Source organism: Molothrus ater, chromosome 5 (genome assembly GCF_012460135.2).
Source record: "Molothrus ater isolate BHLD 08-10-18 breed brown headed cowbird chromosome 5, BPBGC_Mater_1.1, whole genome shotgun sequence".
NCBI classification, from domain to species: domain Eukaryota; kingdom Metazoa; phylum Chordata; class Aves; order Passeriformes; family Icteridae; genus Molothrus; species Molothrus ater.
The window spans coordinates 20,142,010-20,168,907 of NC_050482.2; the positions used below are offsets into that span (position 1 = coordinate 20,142,010).

Below are 26,898 nucleotides of genomic sequence, written 5' to 3' on the forward strand. Positions count from 1 at the left end.
GTGAATATTTTCGTTATGTAGTTAGACAAATAGTTTAAAGATTTAGAACTTTTTCACCTGTTTTAGTCAGCATGAAATTCAGTCATTGCATGATCATTACAAGTCTCATCCAGCTTCATAGGAAGCCAAAGTAACAATGGCTGACAGCACTTCAACGGAGACACAAGAAATCATGCAGGCATTTACTTTCAGATTAACATGCCCTGGGGAAGTTGAATAGAAGTGGCTGCATTTCATTGGATGCAAGTATTGGATAACTGGTCAACATTGCCAAAACAGTCTATCACTTAGTCCATAAATTAGAAACATATTTTCTAGATGGAATGTCTATTTCTATTTTTGAAATAAGCAAAGTTCTTGGACTTGAGTTTTTGTTTTTAAATCTGTTTATTAAGAAAAAGCCTTTCTTTTTACATAGAAAAAATACAGAGGAAAGTAAATGCAGTAGAATCCATTACCTTATATGACTGCTATACAATTGAATATTAATGACAAAAGTTTCAGAAAACCTAAATATTATAAAAAGCCACCTCTAAAATAAGACTCTGACAGAGCAAGAACAAGACACAAATTAAACATTAGACAGCTGTGAATCACAAGTGTGTACAAAGACACAGCTAATACAATACAAGAGGCCTTGCGCCAAAAGGATATACCTGTCACAGTATTATGCATGTTATGTTCCTGTAGACAGTATAATGGAGTAATCAGATAAATTTGATTCTTTAAAAAATCTCGGTATCTGATGTATCCTGCAATTTTTAAATTTAATTTTCCAACTTTTAAGAGTCAGAAAACCTTTAAAATTTTGCTTAAAAAGAAACTCCAATGAGAATGTGTCAAATTCTTGAATCTCCTTGTTTTGTCATGTCTTCCAATGGCAATTATTAGATTACTTTCCCAAGGATTTTGTGGAAAAAAAAAAAAAAAAAAAAGAAAGAAAATGTGGAATATTTAATTCAAAGCTGTGAACTGAACTGAGCACTCCTGCACTGCCATCTCTGACAGCCTTTGCTGAAGCTTGCAGAAGTCTACAGAGCTCTGCTGCAGTACCTTCAAGGCACCTTCCTGTAAACCCAGGCAAATTCACCAAGAGTCCAGCAATGGCATGGTGGGGAATATACCAGGAAGTAAAACTGTCTCACAAATGGGTATTGTGCAGATTGAAAAACAGATGTGGAAAATAATGAGAACAGACACTTAAATGGCAAGAGAAGAGAAAGATTTATTTTTACTGACTTTCAACTGGTGTTAAGATTGCTTGAGAGACATCCAGTACATGTGTAAGACCACCACAGATATGACTACATATGCATATTCTGTCTATCTCGCTACCACGCCCTCTCTTCATAAAGGCACTAACTATAAATAGTACGAAACCAGACAGATAAAATGCCACCAAAAAAGAAAAGGATTGCTTGTATGGACGTCTTGTTTATGTTTGTATACATTCATGCTTTAAATGTACAACTTTAAAATTAACTTAAAAGGTCACCTTTATTTTGGCAATACAACTGATAAAATGAAACATGCAGAACACATAGCTTGACAGAACTCAGTGCATAATTTTGTCAGAATGAAGCAGTTCTTTACCACCCTTTGTGAGTTGGGAATACATTCATATTACAAGGCAAAAAACACCCCCACCCAAACCAGACATCTGGCTTCTGTTTAATGCATCTGTTTTTCCACATCTCCTCCAACATCTTTGGATAGTAAAATGTATGTCTGACCACAGGTTAAATTGTATGGTTATATTTTAACAGTCTTCATAGTGCAGCAAGGCAAGACAGAGCTGCCTGTATTCACTGTTCTATCTCCAGGCTGTCCATTTTTAAGTCGGGTGGTTTAAAACTATTCACTTCTTCATAGGTAAGTTCTGTAGAGGGGGTGTAAGGAAGAGAGAAGAATTAGGTGATATTTTCTCCAAAACAAAAATATTCCAGATAAAACAGTTCTACAGATACACATGACCTGTAGTTTGTATTTCCAGCCTCTCTAGCATCCAGATCCAAAAATAGACTGAATTCACTAGGAATCCTCCTCTTAACCCCAGATTACAAATTAGACTCACAAATACTGTTATGGTACAACATGACTGTCCCCTTGAACTAATTACTAAAACACACAGGCCCTGAAATGAAAACATCAATTATGCTGTCAGATGACCTGCCAAAATGTAATACATGACAATATGTAATGGAAAATGGAAACTTTAGAAATACCTAGATAGGTTTTAAAATGTACACTTTTAACTGTGGAAAACATTCTTTATCATCTCTTAGTCAGTTGCCTTCAATTATAGATCATTTGCAATTCTGTGCTAATTCCTCAGGATCCTGGTTTGGTGGGGTTTTTTTTGTTTGTTTGTTTGGTTTTTAAAAATGTTTTACTGTAGCTGACCTTATTTTATGATACTCTGAAACAATTTTTCTTTTTGTCTTAGATGCATGTAACAGCTTTCATCAGCAAATTCTATATTCATCAATAGCTAGAAACATGGGTTACTTGCTATGTTACTCTGCTTTGGGAATAACCCTTTATCTTTTCATGCTAACAGTCATGTCCTGTTTTCTGCCTTGAACATTAATGGAATATGTTGTCAGTGGCTACCTCTTTTGTATTTTCTCAAACTAGATGCTGCTTTTTAAGGACTAAATCCTGTTTGCATATGGCTAACTTCAGGTATTGGCATTACTTCAACTTCTGTTTTCCAAACAGTGATGTTTAAATCATATCAAACTCATGCCTATTAGCTTTTTTATTATGTAACTCTGTCTGAGGCAGCTGCTATGCCTGCAAATGTACCTAGGAGTCTAAAAAATATGTAAAAAATCTTGGTATTGAATCCTGCTTATGTTCTGGTTGTGTTGTGCTGGACCACTGTGTACACAGTTTCAGTGAGGGATTTCTGTGAAGGAAACTCTGTGTGTAGAACTCCAGGCACTGGAGGATTTGTTAGGTTACTTTGAGTGACTGACTTATGACTATTACATAGAATTACAGGCAGCCAGGGAGCAGCTACAGCTGACTGAACTTGGAGAAGCCAGTGTCCTCACAAATCACACACCAGGAACTGTATTATAAATTATTCTTACTGGCTGTGTGGTTTATGTTCATGAAATTCTTTACCCACTGGCTGTGTGGTTTATGTTCATGAAATTCTTTATCCACTTCTCACTGCACCTACCCAGCAGAGATATGTGCTACTGGAGCAACATGTAAGGAGAGAATGTATAGCATTCAACTCTGAATAGCATACTCTTGGCCTCTAAGATTTTGAAATATTTTCTAACTGATTAAACATGTCAGTAAGAAATCTATGAGCTTGGGTAGTGAGCTTCAGCAGTGTGCAATGGAGGCCAAAAAAACTCTGAAGTGCATAATGTATAAGACAAAGTGCCTGAAATCTCATTTTACTTTGGTGCTCAGTCCCCTGAGATCAGGCACCACTGATTTTAAACTTGAACAGAAAAAGAGCAGAAACATGCCAACCACATCTTGAGAAATTGGGTCAATATTTCATCAACACTACAAACATTTTATCTCACCTTACTTAAATATGGCACATGCAGTATTTGAAAATAAAAAGTTTATTCCCCAAGATAAAAATACAGCTAGAGGGAAGAAGGAAAAGCAGCAAACCTGCTGTGCGAGTTTGGAGATTTTTCTCTCACACCTTTTTTTAAACCTGAATAAAGAAGGAATTGGACCTGTAGTTCCATCAAGGTCAATGATGTAAAAAATGATACATGAAAAATGCAATGATAAATAATATGATACTGCCCTTCCAAGAGATTTCACCTTCATGTCCTCATTTCAGTTTAGAAAGTGTTAAGCTGTTAAGATTGTTGCTGAAATAATTTCAGTGGAGTTTCATCACAAGCAGAAATCCGCTTCATGACTCAGAAATTGTTAAACTTTCCTGTTAAAGACTCAGACAACTGAAAAAGCAGCAGAAAATAAAATCATCCACTCCTAAGTACAGCAGCAAATGAAGGCAGCTCTCAACAAACAAGATGTATGGGCGCTTCTGTAGGCTGCCAGGTTTGGCAAAGGAGAGCACGCGTAAGGACTAAGTGATGCCAGTCAATCCTCCTTGTTTGTACAGACACAGTCAGCTTCTACAAAAGCCTTTCCAGGGCTCTAGGAGGTAGATTTATTGTAGAGAGAGCCATGGCCCCACTATTATCTTTCTTTAAGATACATTTGCTGCAGACAGTTTGCTTTCTCCCCTGTAATGCCCAGGATAAAACATGGCACAAGTGGATGGGCATGAGTAAGACAAGGGAGTATTCTTCATCATAAACCTAACCACTATGCTAATACATTTTTATCGAATCTTTCCCAAGTAAAAGTTACAGAAAATACAAAGAGAAACAAAAGAAAATTTATTTTATGGAAGACATATTTCGTCTTAAGCCAAGGAAAGACCTTTATTGAAAACCAGAAACAATTAGTTTTCTACAACATTATCTCAATTTAATATCTCTAGTAAGGAATTTTTAGAATATGTCCTCATTATACAGTGGTGAAATTGGACTGTACTTTTCAGTGTCCTTGCAGTCTAATGTTGAGCCACCTTACTTCTGTGATACTGCAGTGCAATATGATTGTGTTGCAAGCATGGAAGGTTGTTGCAGTATTTATCAAAGAAAGGTTTTGGGGTGTCACTCCCAAGTAAAATCAAGTATCATCTCAAACAGGACCAATAGTATGGTGTAGTTATTAATCCAAATTCCTTTGCTATCTAAAGAATTATTAACAAAATACATATCTATGTGGATAATATTACTTTCTGGTTCTGGTCAGAACTAGACCAGAATCCCAAGTAGTGTCACTCCCCCAGGACAGTTACTTCACCTGGGGATCTGACCTAGAAAACTAAAAGCAAAACAGAATGTGTAATTACCTGGTAGCTAGCATCAGCTTTTAGTTAAGCTTTCACTGCTACAGGGAATCTAGTAAGGAGATGATAGAAGGGGGGGAGTGGGCAAAATCCAGAGAGGAAATAGAAGCTTTTATGCCTGTCCACTCCCACAAGCACACATATGAACTTGTTTGCCTGAGGCTTAAAAGTTCAAATTCCTCTAGCTAGAAATGGAGGGAAACTGTCATTTAAGTAAGGCTATCTTCTGCTACATGTCTTAAGCAGTGCATGCAGTTCTGATACCTTTCCATTCATCGATGGTTCGCTCCTTGTTCTCTATGGACTCGTCGTAGAGCTCAGCCTCAGGTTCATCATCCGGGTCGTGATACTGCACAAAGTAGGGATGCGCGAGCGCTTCCGACGCAGTGATCCTCTTATCGCTGTCTAAAATCAGCATCTTCTCAAGAAGATCTACAGCTAAGGCAAAACCAGAAATGCAGTTCAGAGCCAGAAGAGACCATGAGGAAATAAAAGAAACCATCTATTCTCACTCACCTTAAACACAACTAATATTACTGGCAAAATTTAGGCAACATAACAAGTAAGTTTTGAAGACTTTGTGCTGTGAGTACAAAGAGAGCTGAAGGAGATTCTGGTTTGCTTGTGGCATGCACAAAGACTCAGTATAGTCAAATGGAGATCTGATTCACCTCTTCAGATATCCAAGGACTTAATTCTAAAAAGATCTGTGTGTGGTTATAAGGTAATATCCTGTGTTGTGCTTTGTGTGCTTAAGTTTGCACTGATCAGGACCAAGCTAAGTAACTTGTGAATAATAAAGTGTGAGATTACACTTCTAATAAGCTGCACCAATGAAACGATCAGAGGAAAACCCCAAAGCCACTTCACAGGACTCAGCATAAACAAAATATGTCTAAAGTTGACATTTGCAGTATACTTCAAATATCTTATAGAAATAAGAAAGAGTTGTATTTGTATGGCTGAAATGAGTTTTTTTAATGGAAATTATAACTACTTCAAATACTATTTTTTCACTGCTTTCATATAAGCATTGGCACTAATTTGCCTTTATGCTATCAATATGTAGCATGCTGTCATGTACTTCAGGCAAATAAATCCCATTTTTTAATATGAAAGCGTTCCAAACTACTTGTATTTGCAAGAATAAAATTTGTATTAATACACAAAATGAATCCAAACCATTTTAACTCACAATACTTTCCTTTAATGTGCACTTGATGGAACTGACCTGGTACTGCAGTGAGATTACTCTGATGACTCAAATGTCTTCTTTTTATGTACCAAGAAAAAGTTCACAGAAACATCTCTTTTGCACAGGCAGAACCAATTGATTATACAGAAAAACAATCACAGAATCCAATCAAAGGTCTGCCTTAGCCCAGTATCCTGTGTCCAACAATGGCTCATATATTCCTAGGAAATAATACTCAAAGGGTCATTCAAACAGCTATACTTCCTGGTGTATTCTTCTGCTTGCCAGCAATTTACAGCTCATGGCCTTCCTGAGCCAGAAATGATGTCTCTAATCTAGACCCCATGACATTTTTATTTATTTCTGCTATCTACAGCTGGCTTTTGCTTTTCATCTATGGACCATTTCCCTTTAGGAGGTTCCTGTAATCTCCATCAGAAACAAAAAGACACAGGCTTCATAATGGGAAAACAGTCTCAGGATGAAAGGTTAAGCAATGCTTTTCTCACTGTTCTGAGTATTATTATTATATGGAATCGTACAGCAAGGAACACAAGGAATGCTTGAGTCCCTATGTTAGTGAAAAATTTTATCTGTGTCAGTCTGATTTTCTTACCTAATGGATTGGCACCACGAAACACTGCTTTCAAATCCTGCTGAGGCATATGTGGAAGAGATTCGATGTATTTTCTTGCCTAGAAATAAGTTAATATACTTATGATAAGGGTTAAATTTTGCTCAACAGTAACCACATCAGCTCTAAAAAACCAGACACTATATTTTTATGTTTCTTACATGGGAAATCCTTTTTACATAAAACCATAATGACCTTGTTTCAAGCACTCACCCCTGTATAATGGACAGTAAGCAAGAGAGTTTTAAGCAGGTACATTTTGGTTTAAGGCTTCAGTGTTAGCACTTTAGTTTTCACCTGTGCTTACTGGTTCATTGCAGTATATCCCCAGAAAACACATGCATGTAATGCTCAATCAGAAACTGCAGCCTAAATCATCTTTCAGTTACCCTCAGCAAAGTGGTATAATTCAATCTGCAGCCTTTCCTCCTCTCTCTTCTCTGGTGAGATGTAGCTTCACTAACCAAAGAAGAAATTCTGCTACTCCATGTGAATGGATTTTCAGATGTTTAACAGAATTTAAGAGCTTGCCTTTTCACTGTGGCTGTGAAAGGTTAATCAAACTCAGCTAGTAAAAGCCTGCCTGGATATAGGCAAACAAATGTCAGCCTGACAGTACATGAGCTACAAATTTTTAGGCTGAGGTAGGTAGGTTGGCAAGAGAAGAGGTTGCATATTTGGATCAGACAGAACAGGGAATTCTGAAAAGGAATTGTCAAAAAAGGAGCAGATGGTTATTCCCTAAATCCATGAAAAACCTCATCTGGTCTTTGGACAAACCCTAACCGTTTTAAAACATGTTTGTGTTACAGAGATGTCTCAGGATTTGGCAGTCCTTGTCAGAAGGACACTATCTGCAGAAGGCTAACTAAGCATCCTTGGCTCATGGAAAACAGCAACTAATCAACAACTAATCCTAACCTGACTGAATAAGATGCAGTGAAAATTACCTCCAACCTTGCCCATATCCTTTGAAAGCAAAACAGACCTATCAAAGTGGACTTACTAGCCTGTCCCCTCTGCTTATATACTCATCACAGAAACCTGACCAGGAAAATCCCAATGATTAAATTATTCTGAAATACAATTACCATTTAAACTCATATTAACATGAAACACCAATAAACACCTCAGTAACTTGTGCTGAAGCATCCAAGGAGGTTGCTCTTTTAGTTTCCAGTTCTTTAATCCTCTACTTATAACTGAAAATAGACTTGGTATTTCAGCAAATCTCTGACACTGCTGTTACAGGAATGTTAAAAAATTGTCCATGTCTGCAAACTGCATTAAGAAATACCTTAAACAATAAGGCCAAACTACATGGTAAAGAAGAACTAGAATGAAGAAACTCCCTTGCAGCTGGCAATTACCTCCAAGCAAGGTATGCATCTCATTTGACATTGCTCCTCTAATCAGGCAGCAGCAGCCCAGAGGTGACCTAGCAGCACTCTCATTCATTAACCTGGTTTTTGTGGTCTGCCTGTGCTCTAAAGGTATAATTAGCCCAAATAAAATAATTTCAGGATTCCTGTACCTCACTGAGCTATGCTCTGAAACACAAGAAATTAAAAGAGCAAAGCATGTACTATTTCCAGGAAGTATTTCAAAAAGCTCACTAGTAGTGGAAAAATAACACATTTATATACTCTACTGAGAATGTGTTACAGCAAAACCTGTAGGATCTTAACAGCACATGAAGGCTACAAAAGGACCTATGAGACTATACAAGGACCTATGCTTAGGACAGCACAGTCTTAGATTTGTTGGTTGATGAAGTCTCTGGCAAAAGGATGGATGCTTAGTTAGCCTCCTGCCCCAGCCATTCCTAGATGCTGGGTACCCAAAACCTCTGGGACTGTGTATTGGCCTGTGATGATGAGGTTTCATTATGCTTGGACCTTCCAAAAATACAGGGCTGCTCTGGCTCTCTGACCGCTCCTGCTTACTTAACCTTCATTAGCAAGGTCAAAGGAAACCCATCAATATTTACACAAGCTGAGAAACAGCCATTGGTATTAGTCTGAGGTGTATACAGAAGAGGTTTAAGAAAACAGCTGCAGCTTAAGAGGTATCTGTGTGCTGGTGTTTATCTGAACTCTTACACTGTGCCCATCACCTGCCTTTACCAAACAATACTACATCTGGCTATCCACAGTTACTGCTTATAATGAATCTTTGAAGTGTCACTTTAGCAGAGAAATTAAGGGGAAATTGGTCATTTACTAGATTGCTATTTAAAGAAGTCACGTGGAAAGTTAAAAAGCCCACTTTTAACTATGAATATTATCAAGAAATTGGACATCACGCAACCACTTAGAAAGATGAATAAATACAATTTTCAAATTAGGTACTAAATAGAGCACTCATGCAGAGCAGACATTTTTTGATTTGGATATATCTGTGTTTAGAAACCTTACAACAATGGAAAGCATACAAATTACAGAGACATCAGATCATCAGATTTAATAACAACAATATATTGCTCTGAGCTGAACACCAGTTTTAATTTTTTAAATTATAATTTAATTATAAGCACTTTAAAAGATCATTGGGACTAATTTCTTAACACTTTGCAAAAACTGAGTACATGAGAACAAGTACCAAAATTTATCTAGGTGACAGTCAAGGCATCTGGATGCCTCCAAAAGCATATTTTTTGAACGGTGGCATTCTAGCAGCAAAAACCAGAGATAATTTTAAGGTATTTGCTCATTTCCAAATCAGAGTGTCCATGTAACACAGGCAGTGACATACAATGCCAGTTAGAGAAGGAATGACAGGAAGGCAGTTAACTGAATGAAGCTGTGAACTCACATGTTCTGATGATATCTTCTTCAAAAGTTCTGAACTGGGTGTGCCCACAACTTCCATTATTCTCTTCAGTTGATCAATATCTGCATAATTTCAGGGAAATGAACAGCACACAGTCCTTCTGGGTTTAGACAATTAATGAGCTTCCATGCATGTAACTAAGATGCTTAAAACAATTCAGCAAGACAATTACCCCACAGCTCATGGAAGGATATCAATTCATACCTGCTTAAGCCTTGTCCTGGAGTACCAAATTCTCTACTGTACTATATTAACTTGTCAGGTATGTCAGCTGCATGAAAAATATTGCTTTTCTGTCCTAGTTCCAAATTTAATACATTCTTCAGCTTAATATTAATAGCATATTTATGTTTCAGTGATCTGAGGGATTTCTAAAGATCAGTTTAATATGATAGGCTATTTTAAGCTCATAGGCCTAAATTACTAATCTGAAGACTGGCAAGTGAAAAGTTATAATCTGGCACCTTTAAAAATTTGTTTTATATATGTCTCAAGATTAAAACCTTTGAAAATGTTAATTTCTCATTGTCACCTAGGACCTGTAAAGTATATAACATTTTTTTGTAGAGACTCAAGATTATTTTACAGCTTTATTTAAATTGATATAATCATATAGTTGTAGACAATATTTTATAACAAAAAAATCTTATTTCTTGTGAACTATATTTATTGATTTGTTCAATACCAACATATCATGTAATCAAACAGTCTGAGGACAAGTCATGTCCTGATGATGATGTACCTAGAGAATGCCTGTGGTTACAATAGAGCCTAATGATGCTGAGCACAACAGAAAGGTCAGTGGGGAGACTTGGTCTCAGCTCTCTTAAGATTATCTCAGGCAATTCTAAAGTCATAATTCTTTGCACCCAGCAACAGCTAAGTACCAGCAGAAGTGTTTGTTTTTGGAGGGGTTTCAGAGTAGCAAGAAATGTAAATACAGAAGAATGTGCTCTTGTTTCTCATAATAAAAGCTTGATGTAGTTGGTTCCTCGTTCCTTATTATGTTTTTCTTAAGTTTCCTTTTATTATTTTACTGCTCTCCTCAGAAACATCTCTTTTTTGCTCCTGCCAGCACAGGAAATGCCAGTGGAAATCCCTGATGCTCCATCAGGGACCACAGCACAGTGCTGCAGAAGAGAAAGGGCTTTGTTGCTCCTGTAGCATTTCTGGAACTACTGGCTTCTTTTAATATAACAGGACAGAACAGAGATATTAATTCACTTATTATTAAAAGTTAACTCATTTGCATTTTCCAGAACTTTCAGCCTAAAAGCATTTCTATTCTGTTCAATCATATTAGCTGATGAAAAAATGATGCCTTTACTCAGCTTCAGTTTTAGTGTATGTTATTTCAATAAGATCCACACATGGAGGAAATCTACCCTGTTGTAACTAGGTTATTATTTAAACACAGATACACAAAAGAATAAATGTAACATTTTGTTGTTTAAGAACATCTGTTACTGGTTTTTATCCTACCAGTGGGTTTCATATTCAGTTGTCATATACACTGAACTGAAAGATTAGCAAATTGTTTATTCTTTTACAAGTTTGTTACCTCAAAACCATGTCCATAGAAACACTCAAGTCCTTAGAAAAAAAACAGGAAGAATTAGAGTATTCTTTTAGTTCAATCTTAAGTTTTATATTAAGGATACAATCATTTCCTGGAAATAGAGCCTTTCCCTTCAATAGCTCTGCCATGATACATCCAACCGACCATATGTCAACTGCCAAAAAACAGAGACAGAAATGTGCACAATGAATCAAAGAGATCCTTAAACACAGCTGCTTCTTGGTTTAAAACTATCACTACATCCAGCTGTAGCAAAATACAAGCCTTCACAGTTTACCTGTTTGATTGTAGTGCATCCAGTTTAACATAATTTCTGGAGCTCTGTACCATCTTGTTGCAACATATCCAGTCATTTCATCATCAGTTTGACGAGCTAAACCAAAGTCTAAAATCTACAGAATAAAAATAAAATAATAATTTTTTAAAACCCCTTTCACTTTTGTTATAGGTCCTGATTTTCCCATTACTCATTACTGAGTTTTCTGTCGTCCCTTGCTATCAGTGAAGTCAAACAGCAGCACTCTGCAGATGAGTTAATCTGTTCTCCTGCTGTATCTGTGCAGCCTCTGGTGCTGCATAAAGATATTTCCACTGTAATGAACCTGGTGCTTTGTTCTACAAGGCAGACTCTATATTTTGCCTTAGGTTCAATTTTCCACTGACATTAATTTACTAAAAATAAACACTGTTGCTATAAAAAATGAAATATTATCAGCTGGGAGTGTTTGTGTAAAATGCTAACAGCAAGTGCCAGTGGCCATTTAAAGGCCAAATAAGCTGATAACATATGTGCAGAATTTCTGTTGTCTAATTTTCTTATGTCTGAGCATCTACTTAAATCACACTGATTTAAGTAGATGAATCCTGATGCCACTAGGTGAGAAATGTATATCCTGTGTAACAATGTAAATTTAAATCACATCCCATTTGTTTTCAGTAGAACTTGACCACCAGAACAAACGAGCTCTGTTTATGTACACAGAGGCTTGATTGCAAAGTGTTCCCCTCCAGATGCTTTCCCTTGCTAAGTTTACATTGATGGGAAGTTATTTCAACTGAACTTTCCCAGCTCATTTCCTTGCTTTCTGTTCTATTCTCTGGTTAGTCTATGTGCCACCCTAGCTCTAAGAGAGACTGCCTTGGAAAGGTACCACCTGAGCCTCAGTGCTGTTGTCAGTCACCTGAGCTAGCCAACATCTCTTCACGTAGAAATGTGAGTAAGATCATTGAGTATTTCCTGTGATGAGATCCAGGATTATTTATTAAGCTGATGGCTAATCCTTTTCACAGGGAATAAGAAAATTTCAAGAGTATAATTCAAAATTCCTCAGTTATAATCCAATTAAAAGATATAAAAATCCTAAAGAAAAATATTAAGATATAAATAATTAACAGCTTTACTTCCAGTACAGTTGAAAAGCATAATTTATTTTTTAAGTAAGTGAAGAAAAATGCATGAGGCAAACAAGCAGAAATAATGGCATGAAACTCAAACACTAATGCCCTTATTTTTATAAGGATTTTGGCAATATTTTTCCTTAACAGCTGATCCCTTCCACCAAATGTGCATGCACACACACTTTCCTTCTTTTTGCTTCTATTTCCTTTTTGTTAGTACTTGGAAATATCCACTAGTTTGTCCTATTAAAAATAATTTGAGGAAGTAAAGCTAAAAATATAAACAAAGCAGAGAGCAGTGTAACAAATGCTAGACGGGGAGCTGCACAGATTTCATAATAATAGAAAAAACCAGAAAAAGTCTCCTTTACTTCCAGTACAAAAATGCAGTACACATTTTAAAGTACATGATCAAACACAGATGACCCACAAAATTTCACAGATGCTGAACATACATGCATGAAGACATTAAAGAGATAATCATGAAACTTGCTGAGCATCTGCAAGTGTCACTAAATCAAACAGGACCTACACTTTCTCACCACAGATCCGGATTAGTGCAGGAACCTAACTGCACTGCTCTCACTCATTATTGTGGCTTTTTGCTGATCTTGTGGTATTTGGAGTCTTTTCTTAAATCCCTTGCAGCTGGGATAAAGTGATTACATCAGAGTCTTAGAAACAGGAATAAAGATGTTTCTGGCTGTCATGGAGAAATGTTTAACTTCTCATTCTTAAGCTTAAAGGCTTAGAAAGTTACAAGACATCTTTTCCTTCTCCAGAGTCTCATGTTACTATGCAGTATGATATCACACAGACACACCAAGAGTTGTATTTATATAGAGGTGTACATCAAAATAGCATTTGGGAAGCAAGGATTATAGGGTTCTTTTTGGTTAGTTGGGGATTTTTGTTTGTTTTTCTTACTGCCTGTAACTGGTAATACTGGTAATATTAATAATAACTGGTAATATTTGTTGCCACCATTATTTAATTTAGCTTGGATGTTCTATAGATACAACAATGAAAGTTGTTACAAGGCTTCATCTATACATGGCAGATGCAGACACATATCACAGGCCAGACTCTCAAGATATCCTCAGTTAAGTACTCAGGGGTCAAACTATTATCTATGTACCATCTGTGGGGTACATAGGGATTTTGCAAAGATATTTGTATTCATATTAGGAATATACATATTAACAAATACATATTATTGGGAGAAAACACATGTTCACAGAAATGGGCAAATAGCAAACAGTTGAAATTAATGGAATGAGCCATAAAAATGGTAACTAACATTTTCTTAGAAAACTGTCATATTGAGAGTTTTTACAACACTGTTACAACAGCATGATACCCACCCTCAGTTCACAGTCTTCGTTTACAGCTAGGTTACTGGGCTTCAGGTCCTGTAGCAGAACACAGAATTAGTTGAGTACTACTTCAGCCTTTTAAAATATATTGTAACTATGTCTTAGCAACACATTTGATGCAGAGGGACACACCCCATTCATTTTCATTACCTCAAAGACTGAACTCACCCGATGGATGATTCCAGCTGAGTGAATATACTGTGAAACAAAACAAAACAAAAAGGGTAAGATTTGAAGTTAGAGGTGAAGGGAGGTCAAAGCCACTTGACTTGTTTTTTTGCTTCTGAGACTGACTGTTTTATATACAGAAAATATTTACGTCATACCATGTTTACAGATCAGAGGTATGTCAAACTTCAAAACCTCCCTGTTTTGTCTTATCCAGAATTGGATATTTCAAGAAAGGTAACCATGAAGACTAGATTCTACCATGAGAGGCAGCACTCACAGTGATTCTTCTGTATAAAGTCTCTTACCAATTTGGAATTTGTTCCAGCCTTCCCTGGATGTTGATCAGCTGTGGCTAGTGAAATCAGTGGCCTAGGGAGCAGCGTGGTTGACTCCTACAGGATGTAAGTCACCTTCCCATACTGTGAACACTGATGTGGGTGAAAGCAGCCACTTGCACTCTGGGACAGGTCAGTGACCAAAATACCCACCTAAGCCACAGCATTACTTCAGGTTCACTTGCAAAGTGGTATTTCAGTGGCTATTTTCTGTGTCTGCTATTTTACATAAAACATTTAAAATAAAAAAATTAGAACGCTTACTCTCTCATTGACTATTGTTCTCCAGTTAGGATTAACAGCAAGTTTATCTATGATCTTATCAACCAGCATGAGCAGGGCCTTGAAAACATTCTATTCTCTAGAGGTGAATTCACCTGTTTTAGGGGAAGGGATTATACACAAAAAATCTGTAGCAACTGGGAAAACCCAAAGAGACCACAAGGGCATTCTTCATGTTCCAGACCTAAGAACTGTTTATCAGAAGGCAGGGCCACCTCTCAATGTTCCTCACAGCAGCTGAATGAAGAGGAAGCCAAAACACTGCTATCAACAGAAGGAACTGTGTCCCTACTCTGCTGAGACAACCACAGCAGCCTTTCCTGGTGCCACCAAGCAGTCATACACAGGATCAAATGTTCTTTTGCTAATGAGACATGAGAATTTCAGGAGAATTTCAATTCCAGAAGAGAGGAGCTACCAACAACCTCTCCCCTTTGAAACAGAGCCAGAAATGCACCTGAGTGCTTTTCTGAAATTAATATTCACTTAGAACACAATTCTTACTATTATTTAGCTTTGACACAACATAGACTTATATTCAAAACCACAAGCAGGATAATTAATGCCAGAATCCATCTTCCTAACTAAGCTATTAACTCACGTAAATGAGACAAAGCAATTAAGGGCTCAGTTGTGCAATTTTTATTCACTAAAATCTGTACTTAAATTGATGGAACCTGCATGCATGAATAAGAATTACTGTCTCAGGCACAAGGTGACTTGCTGAAAATCATGTACATAAGTATATTTCAGAGCCAGTATTTACCATGGCTTGCTTTCAAACACATATTATTTTCCATGTCTAAAATATCAATTACTGTTAAGTTAGCAAGCAAAGCTGCTAACCTCTCTCTTCTGTTTGCTTTTATTTTGGGAAAATCCGTACTGATCTGAGAAAAAGTTTACGACCTAGTAATGGGAAGCATTACCTACATCTTCTGTTTATAGACACTTACCTATTAAACATCAGCACAAAAATATACATATTTTGATTTCTTTTGGAAAAAAATTTTGCTGTAGATTCATTGCCAATTTCCTGTGTTATTAAAGTGTATAAATTTTAACTGATATGATTAAAGGAAATAATGACTTTACAGGCACACTAAATCCTAAGTGATTGTGTGCAGCATCGTACATTGCTGGGATAAATTTCTACTCCCCAATATTTCCCAAAGGACACAACTAACTTGGTAATCTCTTCACCAATGTGATGCTCTCTAAAAATCAGGACTGTGGTTTTTCAAAGTGCCTCACATCTTTCAAAGCACAAATGTGAGTTACTTTCCATATTGTTCTTTATCCATTCATATTGTTTCCATATTGTTCTTTATCCATTTCATATTCTTCAGAATTTTTGAGGCACTATATAGTGCCTCAAAAATTCTGAAGAATATGAAATGGATAAAGAACAATACATAGCATGTTATTGTCCTGCAATAGGAACTGAAATAGACCTAAAATGATCTAAAGTTAACTTTCAAGGGGAGTATTCACATGTATTGTGCATGTAAACATTGGCAGGCTTGTGGGTTTATTTCTGGTTAGAAAAATTATCTGATAATTGATAAATGATTGCTATTTGTGCACTTTTAAAACATTAAAAAAAAAAAAAGTGTTTTAAGTATGCTCATTGCAACCATCCAGTCCTTACAACATTTAGATTGCTGATTTATCACTACAACATTTGGATTCCAGGACTCAGACAGTACCTTAAGACCTCGAAGTAACTGATAGATGAGAAACTGTATATGATCATCTGTTAACTTCTGGCACTTCACAATGTTATTCAGGTCAGCACCCATTAAATTTGTCACAAGATATCTGTGAAAATACAGAAGTGGGAAAAAAAAACCACAACGCAGAAAATTCTTCCAGAAGAGTATCCATCCAGGCCATGGAAGTTCCTTTTCCACTATAAAACTTTTCCACTATTAACACATTTTATGTCCTTTAAATCAGCTGCGAGTACTAATAATGCAATCACTACTATGAGACTTAATATAATTAAAAAGAAAAATCCTTGCAGTATATTAGAAGCTTTTATCTCTGTTTTCTCCATCACACACTACAGCAGTGATACATGCAACACATTTTTTGATGAAGAGGAAGCCTCACCCAACATCAAAGTGGCAGCCTGAGCCACCAAAACTACAGGACCTGCAAGGCCCTGGAATATCTGATGCTGGGGGGAAATATTAGAGTGGCAGAAATAAGAGTGTTTTGTGTAACTTCCCTCTCTGTACCCACTGGAAGTTTTATTTTTTGACAAATTTTGCAGAAACATTGATTCTTTTCCAAGTACAGTGCTGGAACAAAAGCATGCATCTGTCATACCCAATTCCCATTTGTGTAATTTTGCCTAGAGTCAAAGGGGTTTGGTCACTAATTTCCATGGAGACAAAAACACGTTAATTACTATTTCTTCTGCTAAATTGTTCACTTAAGTGCTTATACAATTATGTAAACCAAAAGGAAATCAGCATAAATTGTATGTTTGAGTCACACCAAAATATACCTGGCTTTAGGTTAGCCAGGGGTCTAGCCTAAATTTACCTTGTGTCAGTTAACTAACAGAACACTTTCCTGCATTCCTGAACTCTGCCATCTATGTATGAACAAATAACCCACAGTTTACAAACACACAGTTGAAGTGAAAAGGTTTTAAGTTTATTGGCATTTATGCAGCATTAAATCATTTACCATATACCCTTAATCTAATTTAAATAATTTAAATTTTCATTTAGAAAAGTACAAAAATGAGGTCTATCTCCCTGCCTCTGCTTTTGTGGAAAAGTTGCAAAACGATTTTTACAAAGCTGACTGTGGCTGAAAGTCTTTTAGAAATGTATGTTCTTCCTTTTTAAAAGCAGAATGGTATTTACTTACTTAGTAAGTAGTCAGAATGATTTAAAAAAATTTACTTACACTTCATTAAAGTTTTCTATTGATGTTGCAGGTGTAAAAACATCAAGCAGTCCTATAACCTGTAAGGTGAAAGAAGGGGAAAGAAGTGACATTTTATTTTTACAAACCTGTAAAGCAACATGTGATTTGCATTGACAGTGCTCAACATTTTCAAGATGAAATTTACAAAAATATGACATATGGTCATATTGAAAACTGACATAGTAGGTGATCTATAAAGGTATCACCTCAGCCATCTTAATTACAATCTTAATTATGAAGAGTAAAAAAAATAAAGGCAGAAGAAGTAATGTCTCATTACAGAAAAGCTGACACATGCCTTATACAATTGTTGTACTTTAGATTATGCACACCTTCATGAGCTTTCTTGGTCTTTTTTCATTAACTTTTTTTATTCTTTCTCCAGGATATTTTTCAATCAACCATAATTTATTCAGGCTTCAAGTCATCAAGCTACCTTTAAGCAAGTGGATGCTCCACTGAAATCAACTGCTTACCACATAAACTTAGAGCATTAATTAGTAATGTGAGATCTGAAGGTCTACTGTCTTTCATTTAACTATTACACTGTTGTCAATTGCAACAAGACTAATCTGCCCCTAATTTCTCAACAGAACCCACATTCAGCAAAAGCAGGTTTGAGATGTGGGGTCTTTTTTTTTCCTCGGCTAATGTTTCAAGATGTTTCAACAGTAGTGAATAGAATACTTTTATTACTTTATTAGAGAAGTGTACGATGACTTGTTTTGAGTTTCTTTAACCTCACCTTCAAGATTTAATTAGATATTTTTAAAATAAAAATGCAGTGTGTTGCTGAAACCTTCTGAAGTCCAGTGACTTCATGACACCCAAGGTGGCTAGGTCCAGGTATCTTGGGTAGCTAGACAGTTGCATACACCTTTTTGAAAAAGACTGTACCTAACTGAAACTAAGCTTCTATTGTAAACTTTTGTAAGGTCAATCCAAAGGGAAGAACTCAGTCTCCACTTACGTTCTCATGCTTCATGTGCTTAAGCAGCCGAAGCTCCCGGTAGGTCCTCCGGGCATGGATAAGTGATTGAAAAGGTCTTGAGAGCTTTTTCACTGCCACCTTCTGTCTTGTTTTGGTATCATAAGCTGAGCTGAAAGAGGGAAAGAAAAAGTCCACAATGATGGCATGTTCTACAGCAAAGGTCTCCACCAGTTCACTGAAGGAACTTGCAGTCTCCTGAGGGCTCTTACCCCTTTCTTTACTCTCTTTCACCTTCTACTCAGGGACTGCAACCAGGGTGCTTAGTCAGCAGTAACTCCCAAGTATTCCAACACAGGTCCCTTGTTTTCCATAGCAAATTATTAATGCTCATGGTACTGTTCAGGACTCATCCCCAGGCAGCCCTTTCCCCAAATGGCAGGAAAAGTAACCAGCCAATTATCTCCAGTTGTGCAGCTCCAGCCTCCAGCTCCAAGGCAGGGCACGTAGGGAATATGGGGATTCAAACTGAAGTTTGTTCTTACTGAGCAAATTGGAACCTTTACTAATTAGAAGAACACTGCCTTTGTATCTATGAATATTAATTATTATGTAACCATTAGCTTGATAGATGACAATGTCCCCAGACTGGTATCAAGTTAGGATGCTGACATAACCATGCCCATGCCTTTCCCAGCAAGTGAGGAATGGGCACATCTTATAGTCCAGCCCACATATCCACAGCATGTGCTAAATGTCCCACAGATGGAGGTGCCCTGCTGAAGAGGACAGTAAATATATAGTCAATATTTGCAAGCAAGGGAGACCCACTCTTTTCTTTGGGCCTTAGAAAGACATGACAAGCACAAGCCACAAATAAATGATGTCTGATATGTAGCACAGGGAAAAAAATGATCCCTGTATGTATTACTTCATGACACTACATAGTACAATTATAAAAATACTCTGTTTGTAACCTCCTCTTAAGAGGAAAAAAAATTTCTTTCAGTTGTTACTCTTACTTATTAAGTAATTGTGTTCAATTAAAATACCTGGAAATTCTCAGCTTAAAGAGTGGATAACACTATGTGTACTTGCTAGAGAGTGCTAACAAATCAAGAATCTTCCCACATTTATCTTATTACAGAACTTTTTTTGAATTACAAACACAAAAATTAAATAACATAAAAAACGCATGGAGTAGAATGTCAACAGTCAGCAGTCACATAAAATGCTATTAACTTCTTCTGCACAGTGTTTTAAACACTCCCACAAATCGTTGTAGAATACACCTGCTAGAGACAAAAAAACACTGATGGTGCCTGGAGTATCTTCCAAATTAATACACAGAGCCTACAGTCAGCTGAAAATAGATGGACTGACATATTTGGTGCTATGCTAAAGTCACAAAAAGCCAAGTGAAGAGCAAAGCCTCTCTCTGCAGGATAAGCTGGTGTTGCTAATCAGAAGAAACAAGGATACAATCAACATGCAGGAAGAACAGTGGCATCCAAAAGGTGATTGTCCTAGAACTAACTCAACCTCCAGGAGGCCAAGCCAGAATTTCATAAAGACAGAATAGAAGCAAGTAGATTTAATTAACAAGTTTCCTGCAGGCTCTATGGAAGGAGGGAGTCACTCATGAGATAAATGACATAGATAAGCAGATTACTTAGCTAGTTCTTTGCAAGCATCACAGAAGCTGATCTCCTGGCAAGTTTTAAAGGTGCAGAGTGCTGTGGTTTTGCTGAGCACCTCAGAAAGGGCATTCCCTGAGCAGAAGAAAGAGTGCATAGGAAATGTGGCTTAATTACATGGAGCAGCTCAAGGAACAGTGTGAGAAGAACTGACAAACAGAAATATCTTAAATTCCACATGACCAGCCACAAGGATAACATGAAGGTTGCACAAATAAATCTAAAGAAATAAAAAGGAAGCCAATGCTTAGCTTCTAATATAACAAAGATTAGATGTAATTGCCCTGTGTTTAGCCACGGGCAACAAAGCCACTGGAGAACACTGCCAGGTCTCACAAATGCACACTGCCTACAGTCTTTCCAGTTTTTTGGGGAAAAAGAAATGTTTATTCAGGTAAATAAACACTGCTCAAAACAGCAGTTTGCTTAACATCTCAGCTTTTCTGGTAATTCACAAGCCCTCCCACTAATGCTTGCACCAGTCTGTGAAATACTGTACACATTATACAAGAAGGATAGGAAGAATTAGATTTTAAGCCCGTTATCACGATAAACATCACTCTCTTCCCAATTCTAAGTTCAAATGTGAGTTTAAGTGGTTTAAAACCCACTGATCTTTAAGATGAATTGCTTTTTATCTTGTATATGACTCAAGGCTGCAAAGCTTTCAGATGATACAAAGCACAATCTTTTTAGCTTCAGTAATTCTTATGACAGCAGCTTTTTAGACCAAAGAGGGAATCACACAGGGAGAGAGGAGGAAAAGGGAAAAGTGAAAAGGGAAAGGAAAGTTGAGTCCTGAGACCTCCAACAGGAAATCGAAGAATCAAAGCTGCACAGGCCAGGGACTGACTTGGTTTAAATGAGTGCTTTCCCACTCAACTAACCAAAGTTATAATCAGAGCTAATGCCTTCAGACTCCTTCCTTGCCTGGTTTACCATCATCATAATTCAAGATATTAACAGTAAAGCATTCAAAAATATGTTTCATGTTGTTTGAAATGTCTTTTTTGTCAGATTCAAGGAGAAATTGCATATGTGATCTCTGCTACTGCCTCTATGATCACATTTTTAGACTAGATCTCTGTCTTGCTATTATATCATCATAGCTACAATCTAGTTTGTACCCTGAGTCCCTCATCAGCCACTGAGTAAACTATTAGGTGATAGAAGGAAGGAGGAGTTGCTTCCCTTTCTTTGTGATTTCTCTACAAATGCTCAGCTTTCAGAGTAGAGTTTCAGATGTCTCTGGAGAGGACATCTCTGGTTCCAGTCAAAACAAAAATACAGGCACACCTGTGCCTGGCACCCGTAAATCCTTCCTTGGGAGCCTTGTAACCAGCATGGTTAAAATGACTGAAAATTGCTTTTTAAAAAAACCTCAAACCCATGCTGATAATTGTTTTGATTTAACAGGGAAGAAAAGGGTTAGAGGCCTATTTTCACGTTTTAACCACAGCTGGCAAATAAGTGCCACACTGCTGCCTGCTCACTCCTTTCCACCTCCAGAAAGAAAGATTAAACTTTATGTGTTGACATAAAAACAATTTAACAATTGAAATAAAATAAAATAAAACTTAATCATGATGCCAAATAACTGCTTTAGATAGACTTTCTATCATAATTTAGAAAGAAATAGAATTACCACAATCTTTTTAGTTTACAAGAAACAACTTTGTAACAATCATAGCACAGCTTTTTCAGATATGATCCCTCTTGACCCAGAACCATTCAGAGTTATGACACATTTTTTGCTGTCTTTCCTTTTCAAGATCAAGGATAAAAAGCCATTACTCTGCTGGGATGACATCATTTTCACAGAGATTAGAGACTTTGGTTTAGTGTGATTTTCAATCATTGCTCAAATTAGACTCACCTTTTTAGTGTTGTCAACTCCAATATTTAATAATTCTATTGAAGTTCCAGATGAAATATCAATTTTTAGTTATGTGCACATTTTCCCAGTTCTTAAGATTTCAGAGACAAGTTTGAACATAGGGAGCTACTGCAGTCCAAAAATTTGAGAGGCATAAAGCATGGGATTTTAACCTCAAGATAACCTTCAAGCCTCAAGATAACATTATAACTTCTGATGAGATATGGATTTTGGTAGCTGATGTTTATAACTATGGCTGTACATACAGTAATTTCCCTAGTATCCACCGAGTTTGCCCTCTGTGGTTGCAGAGCAGTAAAACTGGACAGACAGGCCATTGATGTGTGCAGCCTGCTCAGACCTCTCAGGGATTTTGGGACTAGAAGCACACTATTCACCTGTGGCTACTTAGTCTTTGGGATCAAATTTGCTTCAGCAGCTGGAGAGCTGTTTGTAGGAGCCTGACCTTAAAAACCACACATGGAGCCAACTTGCATCCAATTTAGTAAACTCCAGTATTGAATGCAGGAAGAATCCTTCCTGGGAAGGATCAGCTGGTCCCCTTGAAATACAGCCAGTCCCTGAAATTCCGAATGCTTTGGGCTCAAAGAAGCTTACTAGCTGGGCACTGCACTACCCACAGTGCCTGGAAAAAGTTCATCTTGAATGCAGCATTCAGTCTACAAGTTCTCTTCATTCCTGGAGCCAGCCTAGATGTAGCTGATGCAGAATGAAGGCATGAGCCAAAGTCCATGGTGCCAGTGTGGTGTCTCCAGCAACATTCCTGTTTGCTGTAGGTTACTTCAGTCAGACAATATTCCATCCCCATCAATATTCCATCCCATCACTCTCAATAACCACAAGATTTTGATTGTCTACAAAGTCTTTTAGCATTATAGCTGTACAAATTATTTAGGTATGTGCAATCTAAGCAACTGATTTGGGGTTAGGTGCAAAAACCAGAAGCCTAACTTTTCAGATTTTTTAAAAATATAATTCAGTGTCTCAGCTTGCAAGGCTGTTACCTTTACATCATCAGAAGTTTGACAACTGGGTGGACACACTGTACCAAAACTTGGAGAGAATGCTGGACACAGAACATGTGACAGTGACACTGGGTCTGGTGTTCCCCTGTATTGTTCCAGGATTCTATTTTTGTTTCTTTCACTGCAGCATGAGTTTCTTTCCTTCACTGGGTCACATTCCTTCAAAATATGCAAAAATTCCCCATTACATGAAACTGTTAAGAGAAAGACAACAAAAAAGAAAGAAAAACCCCAAAGTGCAATTCTTGCTCAAAATACAGGTTCAAAATTTTGAATTCTTATCTGCAGACCTCAGCACCCTTTCAAGTACCCCTTGACTCCTTCCACTGGAGGTGACATGAACTTCCTTGTGGACAGATGTACTCTTAATTTAGAAGATCCTAAGTTATTGAGAAAAACAAGTAACAGTGGCAGAAGGGTCTATGTGAGCTGGTGTTGAAGGGGAAAGAACTGAAGAAGGGTCAACACTCAGAGAATCTCTTCGCTGATGGAGGCAGCACTTATGGCACCATGCACTGGCAAGTAAGATAGAAAAGAGGGACCACAGGAACCCTGCCCTGGGACGTTTTCTAGTAATTTCTTGTAATTTGGGTTCTTAGAACTACAGTGAATGACAACCCTTTTTTACACTTCTCATAAATATCATGTAGTGAAAGAAAGTAATCTCACGAACAACATGGATTTTATTTTCAAGGTTTCATTTGTGAGCTTTTTCTTCTGGGATTTACCTATCTTGTTCTTCTTCTTTAAAACACAAATTTTTATTTATTTTTAATTTAAATAAAAACCTACTTTTTATTGAGCTATGAAGAAGCCATGAAAAAAAGCACACACAGCATCCATCCAATACTGGCAAAGGACCATATCAGCTATTGGCAGAGCAGCAAGAGAACAGAAAACAGCTGCCCAAAGCCATTTTAAGTTAGGCAGTAAACCCAGGAAATGGTTAATTTTTTTCTTCTTTATAAATGTTTTGTTACTGTTTTGCAAGCTCATGTTGGTGATTTTCACTCCCTAAGAGCTAGCTGTAAGGTTTGTTTGCTAAACTGTACAAATCACAACATATATGTGCATCAAAAGGAAACCATAAAGAAAAATTAGATGGTGGCAAGAAAAGACAGCACGAGGATGTAATGGGAAGCTCTGAAACTATACATTAATCTTCTCATTAGACAAAAAAACCCACTTGCTTGATGATGACAGGTTATTGTACTGTAAAAATTACATCCCCTCACTTGGATATTAATCCAACACACCATGCTGAGCAGTAGCATCAATGGTTTTGGTTTCAGTACAACAACTGTTAATTATCTCAGATTAATTTACGCCTAAATCTAAACATAAACCCACAAATACCTCTTACATATGCAACATAATTGTTCTATAACCAACATAAAAGTATAGTATTTCTTTGTTTTAAGCAGACATTGAAAATACTAAAAAATAATCACTCTCCACATGTTTATGTGAATATATCACCAGTTTTCATTCAATGGAGCATGATCATAAAAGTGCTGTATCAGCCTCTGAATCCACAAGCCATATTTTTCTTTTTTATTTGTCTCCTGTGTCTCCACAGTGACTTAAAAATTTAAATAACTTTACTGAGGAGCAGTCACACTTTTTTAGGTGAAGCTACAGACAGTTCAGCTTATATCAGTGGCAATGATGTATTTAAAATCGTGGTTGTGAAAACAACATACAGAAGGTTGGGGTCATAAGCTGTTAGTTTCCTCAGCATGTGCAACCAGCTCCTGGATACTCAAATAATCATGCATTGTACATAGCCTGAGCCCAATGTCAGTAAGTAAACAAGAGTATCAGTCAGCTGCCACTAAACCAGTACACTGCTAGTGACAAATGTGTTCCATTCAGTATTTAAAAAAAAAAAAGACTGACAGGTAGTTATATATTGTGGGCCTTGAAGCTTCAGCTAGAAATGCTTGCAGTTAATCTGGATATAAAGATTAAGATGAAAAATATCAGTGCTTTCAAAAACATTAAACATATCCATACAGACAAAATCTCACTTATATTTTGTCCTTCTTTTTCCTATTCCTTCCCCCACTTCTCCTTCACATTTCCTGTTTCCTCTCTCCACAACAGCCAAAATATGAAATGGTAGCAATTTATTCCCAGGTTACACAGGGGTTTGAAATGTTCTCCCCCTTCCCGACTGTATGGGCAGAATTGAGATATTGTATTTTCGGTATGAATCAACTCATAGATTCTGGAATTCCAACACTCCTTGTGAAGCTGTACTGAAGCAAGCAACCAGGCCCTAAGACTTTCAGGTCTTTGGGACAGGGACTGTGTTCCCAACTGTAATCATGGCTGACAGCAGGACAGGAAAGGAGGCAGCTATGCCACTGCTGCCTCATGTAGTCAGGAAGGTAAGTATCATAAAAAATATATTGAAGTAAGGATGGAGGAGCCCTGCAGAGAATACCCTCTGTTCATGTATTCTTACAGCCATCCAGAAGGCTGCCATTCCACGACCCTCGTTGCCTTTCTGCCACAACTGGTTCACCTCACGCCTCTCATTTCTCTACCATCCCATGCCTCCCCTTTCTCTCAAAAAGATCTCATTAATTCCCTGTGAAAGAAAACCTGCACAATACAAAGTCCCCACTTCTTAACCTTGTCTTTTCTTCACCTTTCCTACAAACACCTCTATCACCCTTCTCATGCACATTCATGTCAGGTGCGCCTAGCTACTCCACAAGCTTAGAGACAGCATTTTACACAGAAATCTCTGTCACAGCAGTTCTCAGCCTTTCTCATCCTTCTCCACAAACACCTCCTTCATTAAGTCTTATTAGACATTCTCATTTAAAATAGGGACCTTGACACCACTAATTACTATCCTGCTTCCCTTTCCTTTCCCAAGTCAGTTAACTACACTGTTCCAACAGCTGGAAAATACTCAGGATGAAACCAGACAAAGGAAGGACAAGCAATCTGCATTCCACCCTAGTTTTCCACAAAACCACTCTCAACACACTCCCTATTTGATGTCTTTCCAGCCAGTCCTCACAAACACACTTCCGTCTTCCTTCATGTACCTTTCACAAAAATTCCTAAATTCTTGACCTTCCTTGGCTTTGTAGCTGCAAATCCCACTGTGCTTTTATTTCTAATGGCTATTTCTTTATGTTCCTCTGAGGGTCTTTTTCACTCTGCAACATTTTTTTTGTTGCTTCCCTTATTTTCATCCATTCACTCTAGCAATACTGCTGCAAAGATCCTCCTTCTAATGGGTAACACTGACCATGCAACCCCTTTTATTTAGTTCTCTCCATTGCAACCTCACCTTCAAGGCCTTGTTTCTATGTATTTTTATTACATATACTGACTTTTAGGAGCTGTCCTACCTCTGACTGGGGTCTCATATCAGCCTGCATCTCAGTTTTCAAGCAAGTGTTTGACTATGCTTAGAGGGGTCCATTGTAAATATCTGCACAACTAAAGAAAGGTGTCAATGCTTTCCTTCTGAATGCTGCATACCAAAAATAGACAACTCCTATCAGATCTTGGACAGCAGTATTTTAACAATGTTGTGGGAAAAGTTTCCAATAACTATAACCATTTTTAAGATGAAGTTCAGCCTCTGTATTTATATTGAAAACAAAAGACTTAATCAGAAAGCAGTCCAAAGGGAGTCCACAAAAATCCACATGTGCCTGGGATTGTG

At 37.3% G+C, this 26,898-nt stretch overlaps 1 protein-coding gene across 1 annotated transcript in view; it reads right to left on the reverse strand.

The window, feature by feature from the left end:
• Positions 1-1,205: 1,205 nt before the first annotated feature.
• The window catches only part of MAPK11 (mitogen-activated protein kinase 11), a 30,830-nt gene continuing 5,137 nt past the window's right edge, over positions 1,206-26,898 (reverse strand). The window contains exons 2-12 of the mRNA XM_036400820.2: positions 18,628-18,757; positions 17,637-17,695; positions 16,421-16,532; positions 14,092-14,121; positions 13,912-13,959; positions 11,427-11,541; positions 11,232-11,303; positions 9,553-9,632; positions 6,721-6,799; positions 5,174-5,347; positions 1,206-1,879 (exon numbers count right to left, since the gene is read on the reverse strand). Of these exons, the coding sequence (XP_036256713.1) occupies positions 1,806-1,879; positions 5,174-5,347; positions 6,721-6,799; positions 9,553-9,632; positions 11,232-11,303; positions 11,427-11,541; positions 13,912-13,959; positions 14,092-14,121; positions 16,421-16,532; positions 17,637-17,695; positions 18,628-18,757 (973 nt within the window). The 3' untranslated portion in view covers positions 1,206-1,805. The remainder of the gene's footprint in view (positions 1,880-5,173; positions 5,348-6,720; positions 6,800-9,552; positions 9,633-11,231; positions 11,304-11,426; positions 11,542-13,911; positions 13,960-14,091; positions 14,122-16,420; positions 16,533-17,636; positions 17,696-18,627; positions 18,758-26,898) is intronic.